General features: G+C 42.1%; 2 protein-coding genes across 3 annotated transcripts; one reads left to right on the forward strand and one right to left on the reverse strand.

The window, feature by feature from the left end:
- Nucleotides 1–585: 585 nt before the first annotated feature.
- LOC117753807 (chymotrypsin-like elastase family member 2A) lies at nt 586–2,847 on the reverse strand. The gene is made up of 7 exons (XM_034572176.1): nt 2,812–2,847; nt 2,637–2,731; nt 2,401–2,504; nt 2,156–2,284; nt 1,720–1,856; nt 1,491–1,636; nt 586–891 (listed from the first exon to the last, which is right to left on the reverse strand). Exons 1-7 carry the CDS (start codon nt 2,843–2,845, stop codon nt 640–642), a joined length of 897 nt encoding a protein of 298 aa, XP_034428067.1. The 5' UTR covers nt 2,846–2,847; the 3' UTR covers nt 586–639.
- A 1,334-nt stretch (nt 2,848–4,181) lies between these two features.
- Nucleotides 4,182–8,457, forward strand: LOC117753806 (Golgi reassembly-stacking protein 1-like). 2 transcript variants are annotated; one of them, XM_034572174.1, is made up of 9 exons: nt 4,182–4,431; nt 4,877–4,957; nt 5,706–5,909; nt 6,163–6,249; nt 6,353–6,483; nt 6,600–6,744; nt 6,816–6,933; nt 7,034–7,156; nt 7,455–8,457. In XM_034572174.1, the coding sequence occupies exons 1-9, from the start codon at nt 4,366–4,368 to the stop codon at nt 7,718–7,720; spliced, it is 1,221 nt and encodes a 406-aa protein (XP_034428065.1). In that variant the 5' UTR covers nt 4,182–4,365; the 3' UTR covers nt 7,721–8,457. The 2 variants fall into 2 exon arrangements, with proteins under 2 accessions (XP_034428065.1, XP_034428066.1); XM_034572175.1 differs by having other exon boundaries at nt 6,600–6,738.
- Nucleotides 8,458–18,060: the final 9,603 nt, after the last annotated feature.

Raw genomic sequence — 18,060 nt, forward strand, 5'->3', positions numbered from 1 at the left:
ACCCCCCAAACCATTGTAACTTCTATACGATTAAAGTCAATATACAGTTCACAGAGGATGCATTGAAATTGCATTCTTTTGGTCTTCTTTGTGTAAACCACTGGAATTCATCGGTGGTTTCCTGTCGCCATGGCTAAGAGAAAAACAACCCCTTTACTGTAGGTGATGTCATGCTGCAGGCTCCTGACTACCACCGCAAACATATGGCCGGAGATTCCAGACGAGGGGGAAATGTCGGACCTGTGACTACATATAGCTCACATTTGGTCACAATTAAAAAGAATTGCATCTAGTCAGGGGAAAGTCCTGAAGGTGATGTCTCTTGGAAGTTGTTTTGGAAGAGAAAAGATTCATACTAAAGTTTATCAGCTAATGTAGGTCCAGGATTTTGACTCTTTTGTTGGTGTTCACCCAGTAACCCTTTAACTGGCTATACAATCCTGATACTATGAAAAAGTACAGGAGTTCCAAGAAATGCATAAAAGCCTGAGTGCTGCTTTGTGTAAACATGAGGCACTTCCGCCATCCTCTGGCTGAATTAAGAACTACACCCACTTGCAAATCCAGACGACTGAAAGGCTTAGGACTTTAATTCCATTGCATGTTTTATTTGACAGCTTGGACAAATCTCTGTGTTGTCTAAACACTCCGAATAATCTGAAAGAAAAAGGAAGAATCAGACAACTGAAATGTGGCTGATGCACATTCAGACTCACATCTTAGAGAGAACAGGTGACTTACTGAAGTGATCCAGTCAAGGAAGGAAGAGACCCTGGTGAAGACGGTGGGTTTAGTCACCTGGTTGCACTCGCCAGACGGCCCGTAGCTGACAACACCGTGGACCCTCCAGGCTCCGTCAATGAAGCAGCTCAGGGGACCGCCAGAGTCGCCCTGAGACAGGAAGCAATAAGAACCGGTACGAGAAGAGATTTAGAAATAGGGAGAATGGAGACACTTTCATTCCCTTGCTCTATGGGACTTTGGTAAGTGGGTACAGTCTCCTGTGAGAAGCGTGAAACTCAAGAGTATGATGTTGAACCGTAGATCAGTTTATCCCCTAATGTACAGTCAGGAAACTTAAAATATAAAGAATTCTAAATAGAGTTTGGTTTATTTGTTAAGGCAGCAGCTGGGTTCTGGAAGCTAGGAATCATGGGTAAAATCCAGCGTTCAGTTGTGTTTCAGTTAAGTGAGTGGGACTTTGCAGCCAACACATTGATGGGCTTTGTTTTTTCTCTGCATGAAAACCACTCAATGGCAACAAAGGGCGATGCTGCTCAGTAAATGTTACACAGTGCTGCTTTAAGACCATGCACAGAGAAGTGAGACGTGACCTTTCAGCCTCTTTCACAAAGAGTTCCTATCTGCTAGGGGTTATGTGAACGTTGCAGTATTATTGTCAGAATTGGACTCTCTGAAAGGGATGTGCAGGATTTAGGCAAACTGGTTTCATAACAAAAACTGCCATTCACTCGTTCTCTTTACTGTACCTGGCAGCCTGAAATCATTCCGTCGCCTCCAGCACACACCATGGTTCTCAGAGCAATGCTGCCCCACCAGTTAGGCTGGGAGCAGACTGAGTGCTCCACTATGTTGATGGGAGCCACCTGAAGAAGGGTAGGGGTGTTGCCTACGTCTGTGAACACCAAAGAGTAAAGAGAGAGTATCGGAATTTTTAAATATATATGCAAATCTAACCGCATGTGTGTGTGTCCTCACTGTCATAAGACCCCCAGCCGGTGATGTAACAGGTGTAATCATGAGGCAGCATCTGGTCAGGGTAGGGAAGCTCAGCGATGGCCACGTAGCCATTGTCATACACAGGATCAGCCAGTCTCAAGAGTGCTATATCATTCCTAAAAGGAATATAAAAGAATATTTTTGCATCATATAGTAGCAAAATCAGCTTATGTGCTGTAAATTGGTCGGCCTTTTGCTGATGAAGCCCCTTTTAAACTGACTTTTACGTGAAAAGATACAGAAGTTCTGCATAGTGGTTTAATTGTTTTTGCTCCCAGTGCTTAGTGTTAAGTTGTGTGCAGCCCTACACCTGATAGTATTTTCCCTATGTCAATATAAATATGTTTTTTAAGCAGCCTGCATTTTAAATCCGAGCTAAATTAAAATAAATGGTCTGATTTGCTTTGATTTTTACCCTTTGCCAAGTTCTCCATTCCAGTCAGGATGGACAATAATCTCCACCACAGGGCTGTACTGCTCGCTGCCATCATAGTGAAGTATGTCATACTCACCTACCACCACACGGAACAGACGAGCATCCATGCTGACAAAGTGGAAAAAAAGCACTCGTTAAAGTCATTTATCCAGCATGCATTAAAATAAAACGTATGAGTGTAAAATGCTCAAATCTGCAAGTGAAGGAGTGTTCAGGGCCCCGACCTGAGGATACAGTGAGCTGCCGTCATGACGAAGAAACTACTGACAATAGTGCCTCCACAGATGTGTTGGTACCCGCCGTTGTATGGGTTATACTGGAGCGAGGCCTGAAAAGATGAAAACATGAAGAAAACATGAAGGATCTAATGTTATTTCAGTGGTCTGCTCAATGAGAAATAAAAAAAATCTACTATTTTAGATAGTAATCATAAAAATATAAGTGCATGTGTAGGTTTTACCTGCCACTTCCAGGTTCTGGGTTGAGCATTGTTGCCTCCTATGACTCTCTCATTGGGATCATTGTGGTTGAAGGGTTCTCCAGCGCAAATCAGCCCTTGAATATTAATGCAATGTTAATAAAATTACCAACAGCACTTAAGAAGTCAATAGTGTTGATGAATATGTGTTTCTTACCGAGGCCGGACAGAAAAAGCACAAACCAAATCATTTTTGCACAGTGAGGACGAAATGCGGTTTGCTTGTAACTATTTATACCAGTCTGAGACTTGGACGCCTTCAGCATGTATTAGGCAACATTATGTGACCTGCCAACAATAGCCATTCATGTGGATTATTTCAGGTCTAATGTACACCATGCTACAATAGTGCACATTGGAAAAGTGTGATTTCTTTACAGGTAGTCAACCATATACAGTATATCTCTCAAAATGTATAGAGATAAATATATTTCCATTTATATTAAATTAGGAATTAGGTTTAAAAACAAGAGCTGACATTTCTTATCATGGTGAGAAAAGAGCAGCTGCATTCATGCGAAGGAAAAGTCAACCTAACCATGTGTTAAGAACGAGGCTCAAACACAGATGTTCCTGCAGATAACTGTCTCAACAGCCTGCACATAAAAATAATATTCCACTGCCTGCTCATAGAATTTGACTTTATTCAACCTCATGTTGTGAAACACAGAAATATTCCTATTTCTTCCTGCCCGATTTCTGCCAAAATGTGTTTTTAGTCCTCTTTTGTGATACTTTGGCTTAAGGTCTACACAGAAAGAGCTATACAGGTTAAGTGTGTTTGTGTTTTGTGAGAATATGGTGCCTGATTTCAGTGGTGGACGTGTGAGACTAAGACTTATCTGGTAATCAGGGTCATGGTCAGAACATATTCCAGTCAGCACAGATCTTTTTGCCAAATAAATAAATTTTTGTGATGCTGGTTAGTAAGTCTATCTAAATGTAAAATGCTCCCTTTCCTTTGTGTTAAGCCAAGACACATTAATTTATGTGCAAACCAATTAAAATGTCGAAAATTGTTAGTTTAATTATTAGTTTTGAGGTAATTTTGACACAATTATTGTAAATAATGTAGGCTAGCTAATAGTGTAGGTTTATCCTAAAATTATTAACTATGTAACCTTTAAGGTGTGCTATCCTTTTTGAAAATAATTTACTAAAATAAAAAAAGATTTCAAAATGTTTTTATTTTTATTAACAAAAGTGAAGTCAATCCAGGCTATAACAACAACAATCATATGTTTTTTAATGAATATGCTTGATTCCATTCATCCGACATTCTCTGTGTAAAACTTTAAACTGTAAATGTATATGCATATATGTATGTATACAATAATAATAATAATAATAATAATATATAATAAAAAATGTTTTATATTTTGTATCATGAATAATCTTTGTTTTTCATGAAAGAAATTACACCAGTGTTGTCTAGGCAACCGCTTAGCATACACAGTCCAGGGCAGCTAATCGAGCGCCACTAGCTTGATCTGATCATGACTGTAAAAACAGACTACGATCGATTCTTCTGGCCTCTTCGTGTGTTAGCCTAGCCTAGCCGTGCAGCTGCTGCCGTGTCGACCTGCCTCAGCTGTTAGCATTAGCTCGCTAGCGGTTAGCAGCCGTGCAGCTCGTAGTGATGTCTTCACACACCGCGCTGCCTCAGTGACATCCGGCCGGTGCTCGCCACGCGTAACTGTTTTTAGAGAATATGGGGCTAACGCAGAGCTCGCTGCTGTCGGACGGCGGAGCGAACAGCGGATATCACCTCCACGGGGTACGTCGTTAGCGTAGTTGACATTAGTTACACCTTCGGTTCACTTTTTAATACATAATGCTAACTACGCTAGCTTTACGCAGGTAACGCAGACGTATTCACGTATGCAGGAACGTAATGTTTGATTGGTAACTGGCGGGTTCTTCACTAATTGTAGTAACTCGTAAAACTGTGTTCCGCCTTTAATGGAGTCCGCCCATGATGAGGTGGCACTGGGCTCACACCCAACACACAGAGCGTCGCTAGCATGTAGCAGTGTGTAGTAATAACTTCATAAACTCCTACTAGTACTTCTACTAGTTACACATCAGAGTACTACACATGTGAGAAACACATCTGCTGTACTGTGTTTATCATGCAGCATCTGATCTGGACACGTGGGGGCGACTGTAGTGACTGTGTTCTTTATGTCCCGCTGCATTAAAGTGAATGTGACATGTTGCAGGTTCAGAGGGACTCTCCTGCACTGAAGGCGGGTCTGGAGCCGTTCTTTGACTTCATCCTCTCTGTGGGAAACACCAGACTCGTGAGTGAAACGAGTTTTAGTTTAGTTTTGATCTATTTTTATCTTGATCCCTGTTGGATACATCCTCGGAGCAGATCTTCTTCCCGGGGTCCACACAAGTTTTACAATCCTCCATTACAACTAACATCATAACACAAATAATACAAAATATACAGGACAGGTTTAGAACACACACATGCACACAAACAAGCTCCGGACAGCACAACAATCTAGAATATGAAAAAACGTTCTTATACCACCGACATCGACATTTGTTCTAAATCTACTCAATATAAGATGCAGTTTAAATCCAGTTTGAGACACAAGTAGCAAGACGATGACTATATAAGTTTATTTATTTCCTCATTTTAAAGTGTTTGCATAATGATCACTTATCATTTCAGTCCTGTCCATCCAGTGAAGAGCTAGAAGTTTGTCAACATCATACAAATATGTAACAGCAAAGATAAACGTGTTGGTTTGGACCTGTTTCAATTCATATTGCAGTGACTCTTTTCTGTTCTTGATGTTTTCTATACTTTATTTTGTGGTGACATGTGTGCTTCTGTGTCATGTTTAATTTACTGTAAACGCAATAGGACATCTCACAGTGAAATGTGACCTGACCTGTGTTATAGCCTCAGGGGAACACAAAGTGGCCATGTGGTCTGCTGATTTAATCTCATTTCATGTTCTCCTACATGTAATTTGGTTCTCCGTCTCTGTGCATGTCACAGCTGGGTTGTTTGAAATGTCCCCGTTTCTCCAGAGTAAAGAGAGCGACTTGCTGAAAGACCTCCTAAAAGCCAATGTCGAAAAAGCGGTCAAAATTGAAGTGTACAACTCAAAAACCCAGCGGGTTCGGGAGCTGGAGGTGACACCCAGTAACATGTGGGGGGGGCAGGGTCTGCTGGGGGCCAGTGTCCGCTTCTGCAGCTTTGAAGGAGCCAATGAGAACGTGTGGCATGTCCTGGTGAGTCACGTCCATATAAACCAGTTTACTGTCAACAGGAAACACATTTTCTTTTAGGATTTATTGTAAATTATAAGAATTCAAAGGTGAGGCAGGTTTCAAACCCAAATCTGCTTAACCTTGTGCCAAGGTAGTCTAATGATTGAAAATGAATGACATTTACAATTAAACAGAACAAATGGATGTTGTTCTCAAACATAAATGACTAAATTACAGAACATTTTAAGATTAAATGTTTTCTTTTCCTTTTCAGGATGTAGAAAACAGTTCTCCTGCGGCATTGGCCGGCCTTATTGCACATGACGACTTCATTGTGGGAGCTGACCAGGTGTTGCAAGAGGTAATCTCGCTTGATTTTGCTCTCACTCATCCTAAACGGATATTTAAAGACACTGAACAAAATGTACAAGTTTTTATTTTCTATTTTATTTTACCACCTGCAGTCAGAAGATTTCTTTTCATTGATTGAAGCCAATGAGGGGAAACCTCTGAAGCTGCTGGTTTACAACACGCAAACGGATCAATGCAGAGAGGTGGTGGTGACTCCCAACGGAGCCTGGGGAGGAGAGGGAAGGTAGGATTCACATTTTATTCCTTCAAATGAAAGTGAATATTTATAAATTATTTTTTATAATATCATGTGTATGTATACAGATGCAATGAACACGTCATCTTTGTGTTACATTTTAGCTTAGGCTGTGGTATCGGCTACGGCTATCTGCACAGGATCCCGAACCGTCCAGTTCAGCCTAACAACCAGAATGAAAGTGTTCTGCAGTCAATGGTCGTTGGCAGCAGTGAAGAGCCCCTTGCAAGTGTCCACAATGAGGTACAGGTCATAACATCTTAGTTACATCTCCCTTATAAAAATGTTCTTTGGTAAAGACTAAAGTTCTCTCTCTTTAGGTGCCTTCTGTGGGTGAATGTAGCCCCTCTACTGTCAGTAAGATGGACTTGAATCAAACTGAGGAAGCTGCTGAGGAGATGATTGTTACCTCAACCACACAGCCAGCTGCAGACTTAGGTAACCTGAAATTATGAATTTGTTTTTTAGTGTCGTTTCTAGGTATTTAACTGTAAGTTTCCATACATAATAACGACCATTTATTCATTGCAAATTGCAGATTTTTCCAATTTACCCGAGGCAATGACTCCAGACTTATCAGACATGGTTTCCACCAATGACGTGGGTCAGAGCTCCATGCTCGCTAATTACGGAGATGAATCTGGTTATCAGTGTAGCTTGGGTAAGTTTGTTCACACTCTGTACAAGCGATTTCATTTTGCAGCTTGATAGAGCAAATAAATGTTCAATTAATTACACATGACTTGAAAAGAAAAACAAAAACGGTTGAAACCAGTTATCGTTGACACGCCTTATTATTCTGGGTTCATTTAATCACTTAGTTAGTGCATGATTGTCTTATCATGCATGACAAAAAAAGCTAAATTGTTTAACCTAATATAGCACAACAGAAAAAATATATCACAAATTTCTGTCCTAAGGAGGATTTTTCCCTTGACCACAATTATTTTATTTTCCAGATGCCTCGTCTGTTTTCCAAAGTCCGTTGTCTCCAGAGAAAGAAGACGAATTGAACGTCCACAAATCCGAGCAGGATCCCGCTGTCGACCCCATCACAGCTTCCCCGAGCGGAGAGGCTGCAGATGACCTCGCTGGCCTTGACGTCACCACAGAAAACCTGTGTGACACAAATATCCCAGAGGTGCAAGATGCCGGCTCCGAGGCCTCACTCTCAGCCAGCGCTGTGGAGGAGGAGACGTCTGAGCCCCCTGGGACAGACAGTTGAGAAGACTGCTTCACCAGAGGATAAGTTACTTACTCTTCAGCTGACTTGCATAAAAGATTAAGAGCACATCATGAAAAGCTCCCCCATGTGATTGTAAGTTGCCTTCCTGGAGAAAAAATAATCAACTTAAGAGTTTTATTTACATACAAGTGCCATTGCTGCATGTTGAATTGCACATTTAAGAAAGATGCTACGTTGAGTGGAAAGCCATTTGATTGTCACAACAATATGAATGTAATCTATAATTTAGTATTAGCCTCAACATCAAACTGAAGGAAGCCTGAGTCGAGTCTTAGTTGCTGTTAGAAGTCATTATACTTTGCACTAAAAAGCCAAAGGGGAATCATGTTCGGTTTAGTTGCTCTCACTGTCGTCACCCGCTGATTAGTCCGAAACACTGAGAGTTTGAGCTGGAGTTCACGCACATCCACATGCTTTTATGTTTTACAGTTTAGGAAAGTGGGGATTATGTTTTTATTTTTCATGTGGGTTGAGTATCAGATGAGTCAAATAATTTTTTTAATCTCAGGCATTTACCATTTAAGCCTTTTTCCCTTATGTCTTGTTTTAACTGTGTGTTGGTTTGTCTTTGGTGTAAATGACTGAGTCACACAATGCAGCTCTCTGACTTCTGTTTCTCCTCTTTATATAGATTTTAATCAAATCACATGTATGATTTTCATGGATGAATGTAAATATTCAAATTATTTATAAAAATATAAGATGCTCAAGGTGAAGCTGCAGCAGTTTACTTGTCTTTATTTCAACCACGGATAACAGTGAAGAGACGCTGATTCTACTATGACATCTCGTTCCAGACTTTTAATACAATTTACAACGACATGTGGTCAATTTTACTTGTTCATAGAGAAGTGAGTTCTTACTTGAGACAGCAGGTGTCAGCAAAACACCTCATTATGGGTCTCAACCAGAAAAATCCACTGCAGCTTCAGATTAGGTTTCTTGTTTTATGTTTCTGTGATTAATGGAGGCAGGAAGTGTTCATTTCTCCTGTGGATATTATATTTCAGTGCAATTACAGGAATCCATCTTGTAGAACAGGGGTAGCTTGTATTAGTACGGGGAAACTACAACAAAGATGCTTCACTTGTATCATTTATATAATCCAGTGCTGCATATTTGGTACCTGGAAGAGGTGCCATATGTCCAGATTATGCCTGGCTGGGTTGGCCCCACCCACTTTGCTTAAAAAGGCATCTTCAAATCAGAGGAACAGGGGACTTAAAGGTAATGATGCAAAAATTATAGTTCTTGAGCTCACTCCATTTGATCCTACCCTGGAGAATCCTTTTGTTCAGATTCATACACGCTGCAAACATAATTTATCCCTTTGCACATTTTACATCAGAGTAAATAAATATTGTCGAGACCCAGAAAATGCACAAAAAAAGAGAGAAAATCTGGAGGCTACAGTAGCGGAGAGGGAATATGCCTCAATTATTTACCAGGGCACTCTTCAGTTGAAGAGGGGGATGGGCAGAGAGGGAAAGAAAAGACCGTGTGGGGGAAGAAACACGAGAGGGATCTGTCTTTATCCACCAGAGAGTCAGTGGTGTTCGTAAGGAAGCTTTCCTCTGGTGTGTGTGTGTGTGTGTGTGTGTGTGTGTGTGTGTGTGTGTGTGTGTGTGTGTGTGTGTGTGTGTGTGTGTGTGTGTGTGTGTGTGTGTGTGTGTGTGTGTGTGTGTGTGTGTGTGTGTGTGTGTGTTAAATGAGGATTATATTTCTGAGATGAATATGGAGCAGCTCAGGGGCCTTGGCTCTGCCCACGCATTGAAATTTTACGAGTAGAGATGATGTAATTTCAGAAAAATAATAACCTTGTTAACTCTGCACCTTCTCACTTCAGACTTTGATGGTGTCTGTGGTTTTCTGCCCATGACCTCGGGGTGAAGCTTTCCTTTCAGTTCCTCCATGTTAGGTTTATAGCTTTTTTTTCCTTCTTTTTTGAAGAAGCACGCCCGAGGCAGAAGCCAGCAGCTGCATGGCAGGAGAAGCCGAGGGGTGAAATGTAAAGGAGGCCACCTCTGAAGAAACATGTCCTGCCTTCATTTTCTCCCTTTTTCTGAGAACGTTTCAGTACAGTGTGACGCAGCTGAACCCTCACGTCAGCTTAGCTTTATATCAACCCCCTCGGAGAAGCTCGGCTCCCAGGCACCAGCATAGTGGCCTTTGCCTGAGCCTGTCGCTGCGGTATGACCAATTGTGAAACAGAATATCTACAGAGAAAGAGAGAAGGAAGGCATGGATGAAAAAAGTATAGAGACGAGGCAGAAGAGAGAATTGAAAAAGTAATAGACAAAAAAAGAGTAATTTCTTCACCCGCAGTGGTCACACGATGCTTTTTATCTGATGTGCACGTTTGACACAATGTCACAGATTGAGGTGTATGTGGATGCTCAAGAGAAATACAATTAAATGTGTAGCAGGAGTGAGACAAAACGCTATAAACGTTCACTTTTCTGTTCATACGTGTGAGCACAAATCCTCATCACACTCCCAGAGCTCTGTTTTCTGTTTCTGTCGCCTTTCCACCCTGAGCACTGGTATCTCGCTGCACGTCGGCCTATTTTTGTTTGGAAGTGCTGGAAGCTGTATTTGCATACAAGCATCATGCTGTGTTCTTTGCAGTGCGCACGCCAGAGCCTGGGAGTAATCTTGGAAAGTGCCTGTCTGTGTCAGACCACCAATGAACAGGCCATAATTACATTCATTCATGCAAGAGGACTGTCACTCCGAGGGGCCGGGATTCATTAGAAAGTTGTTTTCATCTCCTCATTACTGACTGGTTGTACGTTTGCTTCTGTTTGTTCCTAAAATTTGACGGTTTATAATCGTCTTGATCTGAAATTATACACTTCAGCACATGCTGTGATACACAAGGGGAATATTGTGCAGCTTACAGAAGAAAACCAACCTAGGGAAGATACGATTAGGGGGGAGTGAAACTTTAAAGGGATAGTTCAGCCAAACATTTTTATTCACTCATTATCTACCCACCACTGTGCCGATTAAGTGTTTGAGTCGTTGAGTTTTTAGCCTAAATTTCCTCTGTGATCTACACGCGAACGCGGCTCCAGAGGAGGATAACAGAGGACATTTAGGCTAAAAGCATGGCTTGGTTAAGATGAAAGTATATATATCCAACATTTAAAGCCATATTGTTAATTTTGCTAAAAAGCTGCCAAAAATGTCCAGTGTTAATTATTTAACCTAAAGAGTGTTTGTCCGAGAACTGTTAGTGACGCCCTTATCAGGGATCTTTGTCCTGCACTCTGATCTGGCAGCAAAACTACAAAAAAAATGTATTGAATCTTGTTCTATTTGCACATTTCCTGGTGACGAAGGAGCCGGAGATAAGGTGAATTAGATGCAGCAGTGAATAAGGAGGTTAAACGTGTGTGCCCTGCTTTGCTTCCTACACTAATTGCCATTCAGCTCGCCACACGAGGCGGCACACATTGTTCCACTGCCACGACGACCCCGCTGATGTCAAGTCTGCACCCATCTGCTACTTTGGCGGCACTTCTAATAGCCTTAACCTGAAAGAGATGACTTCACTGTTACTTTACTTCAGGTCGGCCAATTTGTCAAAACTGGATAATTTCTTGAATTTACTATCATGTCCTCAGCTTTTATAATCATTTTCTCACCATAGGAAGGAGGTGCAGTGAGTTTGATGTTCAGCCGCGTGTGCTGCTCATTTCTTTCACATTTATTTCCCCCAAATAATCGTGGAAACAAGGTTTTTCTGCATCCTGGAGGCGTCTCTTTGAAATGATGTGGCGTGACTGCTGCAAGGCTGCTTTCATCATCAGCAGAACAACAGCAAAACAAGGAGAGGGGGTTTGTGACAGTATCATTTTCTCTATATGTCAAGTGCCGTGTTTTCTCTCACACGTTATCTGACTGATCTGAAAGCCTCCTTTTTGTCTGGGTGAGAAGCAGCGGACGAGATAGAGGGATGATAAAGGTTCGGCTCAATATGTGTGGATGGAGAAACATGACCCAGCACCGTCCCCTGCTGTTTTCCTGTGTCTGTGACATATTTGCTGTCCCAACAGGGGAATTGTCTCTTAGAGTTAACCTCATTTACCAGTTAACCATCACCCCACAGGGCAATGCATGCTTGGATTATTGGCCCATCCTCCATCGTCACATATGAACATGCACACGACATAGCATGCTACTCGCTAATGGACTCACCAAGCATGAAACACTGCATTCGTCATCATGGTCGTTATCAGGTAAGGCTGTGGAGCAGTAGCAGGACACAGTGTTCTGATAAGTGGTCTGCAGTGTCCAAACATTTCAGCTGCAGTGCTACAGACATTATTTTTGCCCTTGTATTTGCATAAATCCCAGTTTTGATGTCAGTGTTCCAAAGAACCATCAAACTCCTCAAATCTTGAAATGCAAATACTGGTCACATCATGTTCACAGTGCATGCTGGTCCTGAGAAAATCCTGAATACATGTGTGCCATTTTTCTCCATCACATAATTTATAATCCACTTCCAGGAGAAGCTTCAGCACTTATTTCCAATTGTAGCTCCTTCAATCAGCTTTGGCTCAGATGTGCATGCTTGTAGGCTTTATATGTATGTGTGTGTGTGTGTTCATGAACAAATGACAACCATGAATTTGATGACACAGCACGTGCGTCACTCAGCTCCCGTCTGTGTCGAGCCCAGAAAAACACCACTCCACCCCTGAAGAGGTGCGGTTCTGCATGGTGCTGGCACTGCCAGTATGATGGAGGGGAATGAACCGTGGCAGCTTATCAGAGCAAAATGGAGGAACCATCTCGTGGCACTGGGGAGGGAGGGATGGAGGGGGGGGGGTTAGAGGGGGAGTGGTGCTGCAGACAGATGAAAAAATTATCCTGAGGAGCTGGGATGAAAAAAAAAAATGTCTGTCTCTGTTTGAAGGTCTGAAATAAAGAAATCCATTCACACTGATTCAATATGCAACATCCCTTGTTATTTCCTGTATAACAGGAGGAAGATATTCTTAATCTAGTCCCCACCTTCTGTATATCGAATGTAATCACCACGACTTCACTCTGACTATGATTGATAAACCACCGCAGGACTGGGAATTTGCTGTGTCAGCCACTCATTCGAAAACGCCGGGTATATCGAAAAACCTCATTTCAGAGTCTCGCATATCTGAGGTAGCTTTGGCTGCTGTGCCTCGGTGCTGTGGCCGTGTGTACACATTATTATGACAAAACCTGAGCCCGTGGACATGGAGAAAGAGAGAGAGAGCTCAATAATACGCAGAGAAAGTGAGGAGGGGGTGAAAATTGAGAGCGGACAAACAAGGGAGCCAATGTAAACAGTGGCCATGATAAGAGTAACCCGGTGGAAAACTGCATGTGTGTGGAATATGTCCTGCATGTCTACCAAAGAGGAAATCTGCCATTATCAGATCAGTCCAGATCCACATTACCCAACAACAGCTGAGATGCAGAAACTCAAATCCCCCCCCCTTTTTTTTTTTGGTAATTACTTTGCAGAGCAGGGGGGGGGGGGTTGTTGTTGAGTGAAAGCTAAATGATCCACTTCCTCCTGCTTTAAAAACGACCTGGCCTCTGTCAAGAGCTCTTCCAATTCAGCCTTCTGGATAAAGCGTCCTTAAATGCAGCATCGAATCAGGGGCTATTTATTATGCGAGTCATTAACTTCTCTTAGAGTTTACGTGAGCGGCTATCAGTCGTTGGCATTAATCATCTATCATAATTAGAGTGATTGTGTGAATGGGCCGAGTTTGCAGAGGGCAGGTTTCATTGTTTCCACGGAGGACGACCACAGCAGGCGTGGCGACGTGTTTCAGTGCAAAGCTAACACGTGAAATGAAGACTTTATTTATCTAGGTGAGAGGCAAACAGAGCAGAGGCAGGTGGCGGGTCTGCTCCGCTGCCTCCACCTGTGGCTGCTGTCACTGTGATGTATGGGGATCAGAACACTCAGGTGACTCACAGAAGGCCGGCCGATCACTTATCGGTCGGTGAGTCATCAGTGGCTCCTACTGTCAACACTGGCCCATCAGACGCAGGAGCTGGGGGGAGTATTGCGTGTGTGTGTGTGTGTGTGTGTGTGTGTGTGGGAGGCAATCAAACCGCTGATGGCAACTTTCCACTGTGGTCCCCTGGTGTCCTCTGACAATGTGGCTGTGGCGTACTCGGTTTTCCAGCTACGCTTGCAGACGCATGTGTCACACAACTGTGTAGATGACGACAAAAGGCTCAGGGAGGAGCACTTCACTCATCTAGATGTTCATTTCTCCTCCGTACATCGTGTTCCCTGCACTCACTTCACGTCTGTGGACCCAGCTCCATCACGTAAAGAAGGGGCAGAGGTTAATTAATGTCTTTGCATTAAATGAGTTGTTATCTTTCAGCCTGTGGTACGTTCAGACAGGAAACTTGGACAAGCTCTTCTTGCTCATTAACAAAACAAAAATGTTTCACCTTTTAAATGAGTCATTGTCGTCACCATCAGTGCCGGTGAATCTTTTCCTGACATCTTCACGTAATGTATTACAGTTTATTTACGTTATGCAGCAAATGGCCATGAATGATCACGCTCCATTACGAGTGACCAATGCAAACAGTGGAAGGAATAAACAGCCGGCTGCAGTGTGCTTTAGCTTCGTCATACGTCTTTGCCCCGGAACTTGGGCGAATACAGTAATGCTTGGCGCGGATGGCTCAATGCTTTGGATGTTCCCTGGATTAGCCACGCAGCTAAGATAAGACAGGGAACACGTGCCAAACCCCCCAGTGGGCGTAGCAGGCAGGATTCATTTGTTCAAGATGAACACCATTTACCACAACCATGTTTGGACTCAGTGCTAAAAGGTGGAGGCTGGGGTTGGCAGCAGCCGGGCATGAGTGGCAGTGAAGCTGAGCAGGGATCAGTGAGGAGGAGGTCATATTTAAAGGGACCACTTTGTTGTGATTGGTGAGTGACTGACGAGCAGCCATTAACCAACAGCTTATGACAGCTGAGCACATGACTCCATGTCCTGCATGAACTAACGTGATGCTTCATTTAACACAACATACACAGTTCTGGTTGTCAGTTCTTGACGTGCATACAGTAATAATGGTTATTGTTTGGGTAATAGAAACAATATGTTCTGCCTTTACTCAGATAACTTTGTTTTTTGTCCCCACCAGCGCCAACACGTGTGCTTTAATTGATTATATTATCTCTGTCTCCATGGCAACTGCAAATTACCATGAGGGAGATAATTACAGGGTGCAGCAAGATGCCTGAAAATTAATGAAATTGCCTCTTTCTTTTAAATTCCCATTTCGGTCGGCCTCCTCTGCTTATTCCTGCAATGCTTGGGTTGATTTATCAGTTCATATTTGAGCAGCCAGTTATACAGAACTACAGCAACATCGTGCACAGTACTCCGAAATAGCAGCGCTGGCAGAGGGGCAGGGCTGAATATATTGGTTTTCCTAGTGTGCAGGGACATGTGATTAAAGCTCTTCTCCCAGTTACACCATAATGTTGCTCATCATGTAGGCGTGACTGCAGAAGTGTGCCCCCAAGTCAGCCACACAGCAGCTGCTGATTCCGCTCTTCCCATCCACTGTCATTTCCCGCGGCCTTTGTGACATTTCAGGCAGCGTGCAATTTCAGTACGACATGTGAAAAAGAAATATCTGCACTTGTGTGTGCAGCTTAGTTAATGTAACCTTCTGTGGCACCTACAGCATTGTGATAAGTTCATACCTCTGTCAAACCCCATCTGTTACGTTTAAATTCAGGCAGCACGGTGTGTTCACACAACACCGACGAACCAATTTCACCGCCCTGACAAAGGAGTGGATTAGCACAAATCGGCTTTCCTCTGTCTGCCATGGAAACTGGCTGAAACACAGAAGATCCGTCTCCTCTTCTCTTAAAAACAGCTCCTTTCCACTGATAATCTCCTCTTGCAAATACAGAAATCAAAGTGGGGACAACATTTCATCAAAATGCTGTATTGTATCAAGCTAAACCCTCAACAAAAATCAATTTGTAAAATGTCATGACTTCTATTTCAATATCAGCCTCTACTGTATATGTTGCTGTGTTTCAAACACATTACATTTCCAATCCCATCCCTGACCACATTTGCAAATGGACTGTGGTTACAGCCCCCCCCCCCCCCCTCCTCCTCTGGCGACCCAGCGACGACCGGTGAGAACTGCCGGCGCTCCAGTCAGAATCAATCGATTGATCAAAAAGGGGTTAGTGAGAACCATTTGCATCCAAGTAATGTCCTTAGGCAGACGGCAGTAGCTTTACTTTACTGCATGTTCCTCTGTGCTGAGATGCTTTTGGACACCAAGTGGAGGATGATGAGGATGAAGCTGCATCACGTCATGTGTGTGGGAGCAACAGAATCTGCTCTTCAAAACTGCTAAAGCTCCTGATTAACAAGTATTAAAAATATGAACCTGAATATGTCTCTTTTAGAGATGAGGGTGGTGTCAAGGCCCAAGCGTATTTCTTACAGTGTCTAAATATGATAATAAATGGGTGCTTTCAAAGTAGTGTTCCAGTGAAAAGAGTTAAAATATTATATTACATCCACAAAGAGACACTCACTTTCATATTAACGATGCAAAAACACATTTCTGAGACTCAAAACAATTGGCTTTTATTTACCTAATAAATTATGCTTTTTTATCAGAGTCATTTTATCAACTGAGAACAAGAACAGAGAGAGTATTAAAGCTCTTTGTAATACAACTGAACTATTTGTTGTTTTCCATATTTCATCTTTACCCACAGCAACCAAACAGAGTTGTTGAAGATCGTAATGTCTAAAGTCTGTGATCTATGAACTAATGTTAATTGTGTCCTGATTGGATTCTCTCGTAATGCTGCTCTCAGACTGCTGCTGTCGGGGCTTTTATCTCCATCTACTATTCAACGTGGGCAAATGAGGCTTTTATCTTTTCTGCTGATTTAATAATGAAATGACTGTGATGTTTGCTCACCGCCACAAGAGATAATCTATATCAGCGGCTCAGTGCAGAAGTTAATAAAACACAAAAGGTAAAAATGTGCCATGATAACTGAGCCGAATCCAAGAGATAAACGTCTGATATTTCCATTATTTATGCTCATTGAATTATATTTTATTTCATGAGTAACATTCCCCTCTCGTCATCCTCAAGAGCAGCTTTTTTTTTTTTTATCTGATGCATCTAAAGATAAACATTATGAACATGCTGCTTTTAGAAATGAAGTGAAAGGTGATGCTTTTTCCACAGACACTGTTTTATATTACCAAACACTGAGCAGGTATATTTCTCTTTATAGGAGCACGGATATCCTGCCATGTTATTAACAATTTATAAGATATCTAAAGTAATATCTTTACAAATTGCTCTTGTTTTTCACAATGTGGAAATTGAAGGAGGGTCAACATTAAAGCTCAGTCTCAACAAAAGACGTCTAGAGAAAAGTGTTAATGCGAGCATATGTAGATGTAAAGACTCTAATCCATCAGTGTTTGATTTTACTCAAAATTTAAATACAACAATAATCTCTACCCCGAGGAACGAAGAGTTATAATCTGCTTAGTTCTTAGCCTGTGAGTCAGAAACCTCTAACCCAGAACGTGAGTCAGCTACAATCAGCTTCTTCCGTTTTTCACTAACTCTACCTCTTCACTTTTTCTCCATAATCCCTGAGGGAGAGGACGGATGAAAATGTATAAATGTAGAAACGTGATCACGACTGAGGGGAGGCGATTTCTCTGAGGTCTACAGCACATTTAGTATTTTCTATAAAAAAGACGGGTTTATATGTTATTTCAGGCTATATTTGACTAAAATGTATGGTCAAAACTATGTAGACACATTAAAATGAAACAGATAAATGTTTATTATACACACCACAGGATTTAATATGCCACCACTCTTTTGGGAAGCTTTTCCACGAAATTTTGGGAACCTGACTGTGGGGAAATTTCTGGCTTTCGAGTTGTTAAATGCTCAATTGGATTTATTGGTCATTAACTCTTTGTGTCAGCTCCTGAAAATCCGAGGGAACAGTAAAGTTATGAGCTGTGAAACCAAGACAAGGAGCTGAGAGTTATCCTGTATTGTGTAAGGAAGTCAGTTTCTCGGCAAGTTTTCTGGCAGGATTGCGTTCCTGGCTGGGGGGAACCCGTGGGTTACAGTTTGCAGGAGGGGAATGTAAATAACAAACCTAAAAACACATATTAACGTATATGAAAATGATCTAATAATATATACAAAAGACATACTTGTAAGTAATTTAGTAATCAAACAGTGCCTCCAGT

Source organism: Hippoglossus hippoglossus, chromosome 20, assembly GCF_009819705.1.
Source record: "Hippoglossus hippoglossus isolate fHipHip1 chromosome 20, fHipHip1.pri, whole genome shotgun sequence".
In the NCBI taxonomy this organism is placed as follows: Eukaryota; Metazoa; Chordata; class Actinopteri; order Pleuronectiformes; family Pleuronectidae; genus Hippoglossus; species Hippoglossus hippoglossus.

Excerpts from the sequence above, each read along its gene's own strand:
- LOC117753806 (XM_034572174.1), top strand. The coding sequence starts at position 4,366 with ATGGGGCTAACGCAGAGCTCGCTGCTGTCGGACGGCGGAGCGAACAGC. Across the intron at positions 4,958-5,705 it reads CTGTGGGAAACACCAGACTC|AGTAAAGAGAGCGACTTGCT; the intron begins GTGAGTGAAACG and ends CCGTTTCTCCAG. Across the intron at positions 6,484-6,599 it reads GCCTGGGGAGGAGAGGGAAG|CTTAGGCTGTGGTATCGGCT; the intron begins GTAGGATTCACA and ends GTTACATTTTAG.
- LOC117753807 (XM_034572176.1), bottom strand. The coding sequence starts at position 2,845 with ATGATTTGGTTTGTGCTTTTTCTGTCCGGCCTCG. Across the intron at positions 1,857-2,155 it reads AATGGAGAACTTGGCAAAGG|GAATGATATAGCACTCTTGA; the intron begins GTAAAAATCAAA and ends TATTCCTTTTAG. Across the intron at positions 892-1,490 it reads GAATGATTTCAGGCTGCCAG|GGCGACTCTGGCGGTCCCCT; the intron begins GTACAGTAAAGA and ends TTCCTGTCTCAG.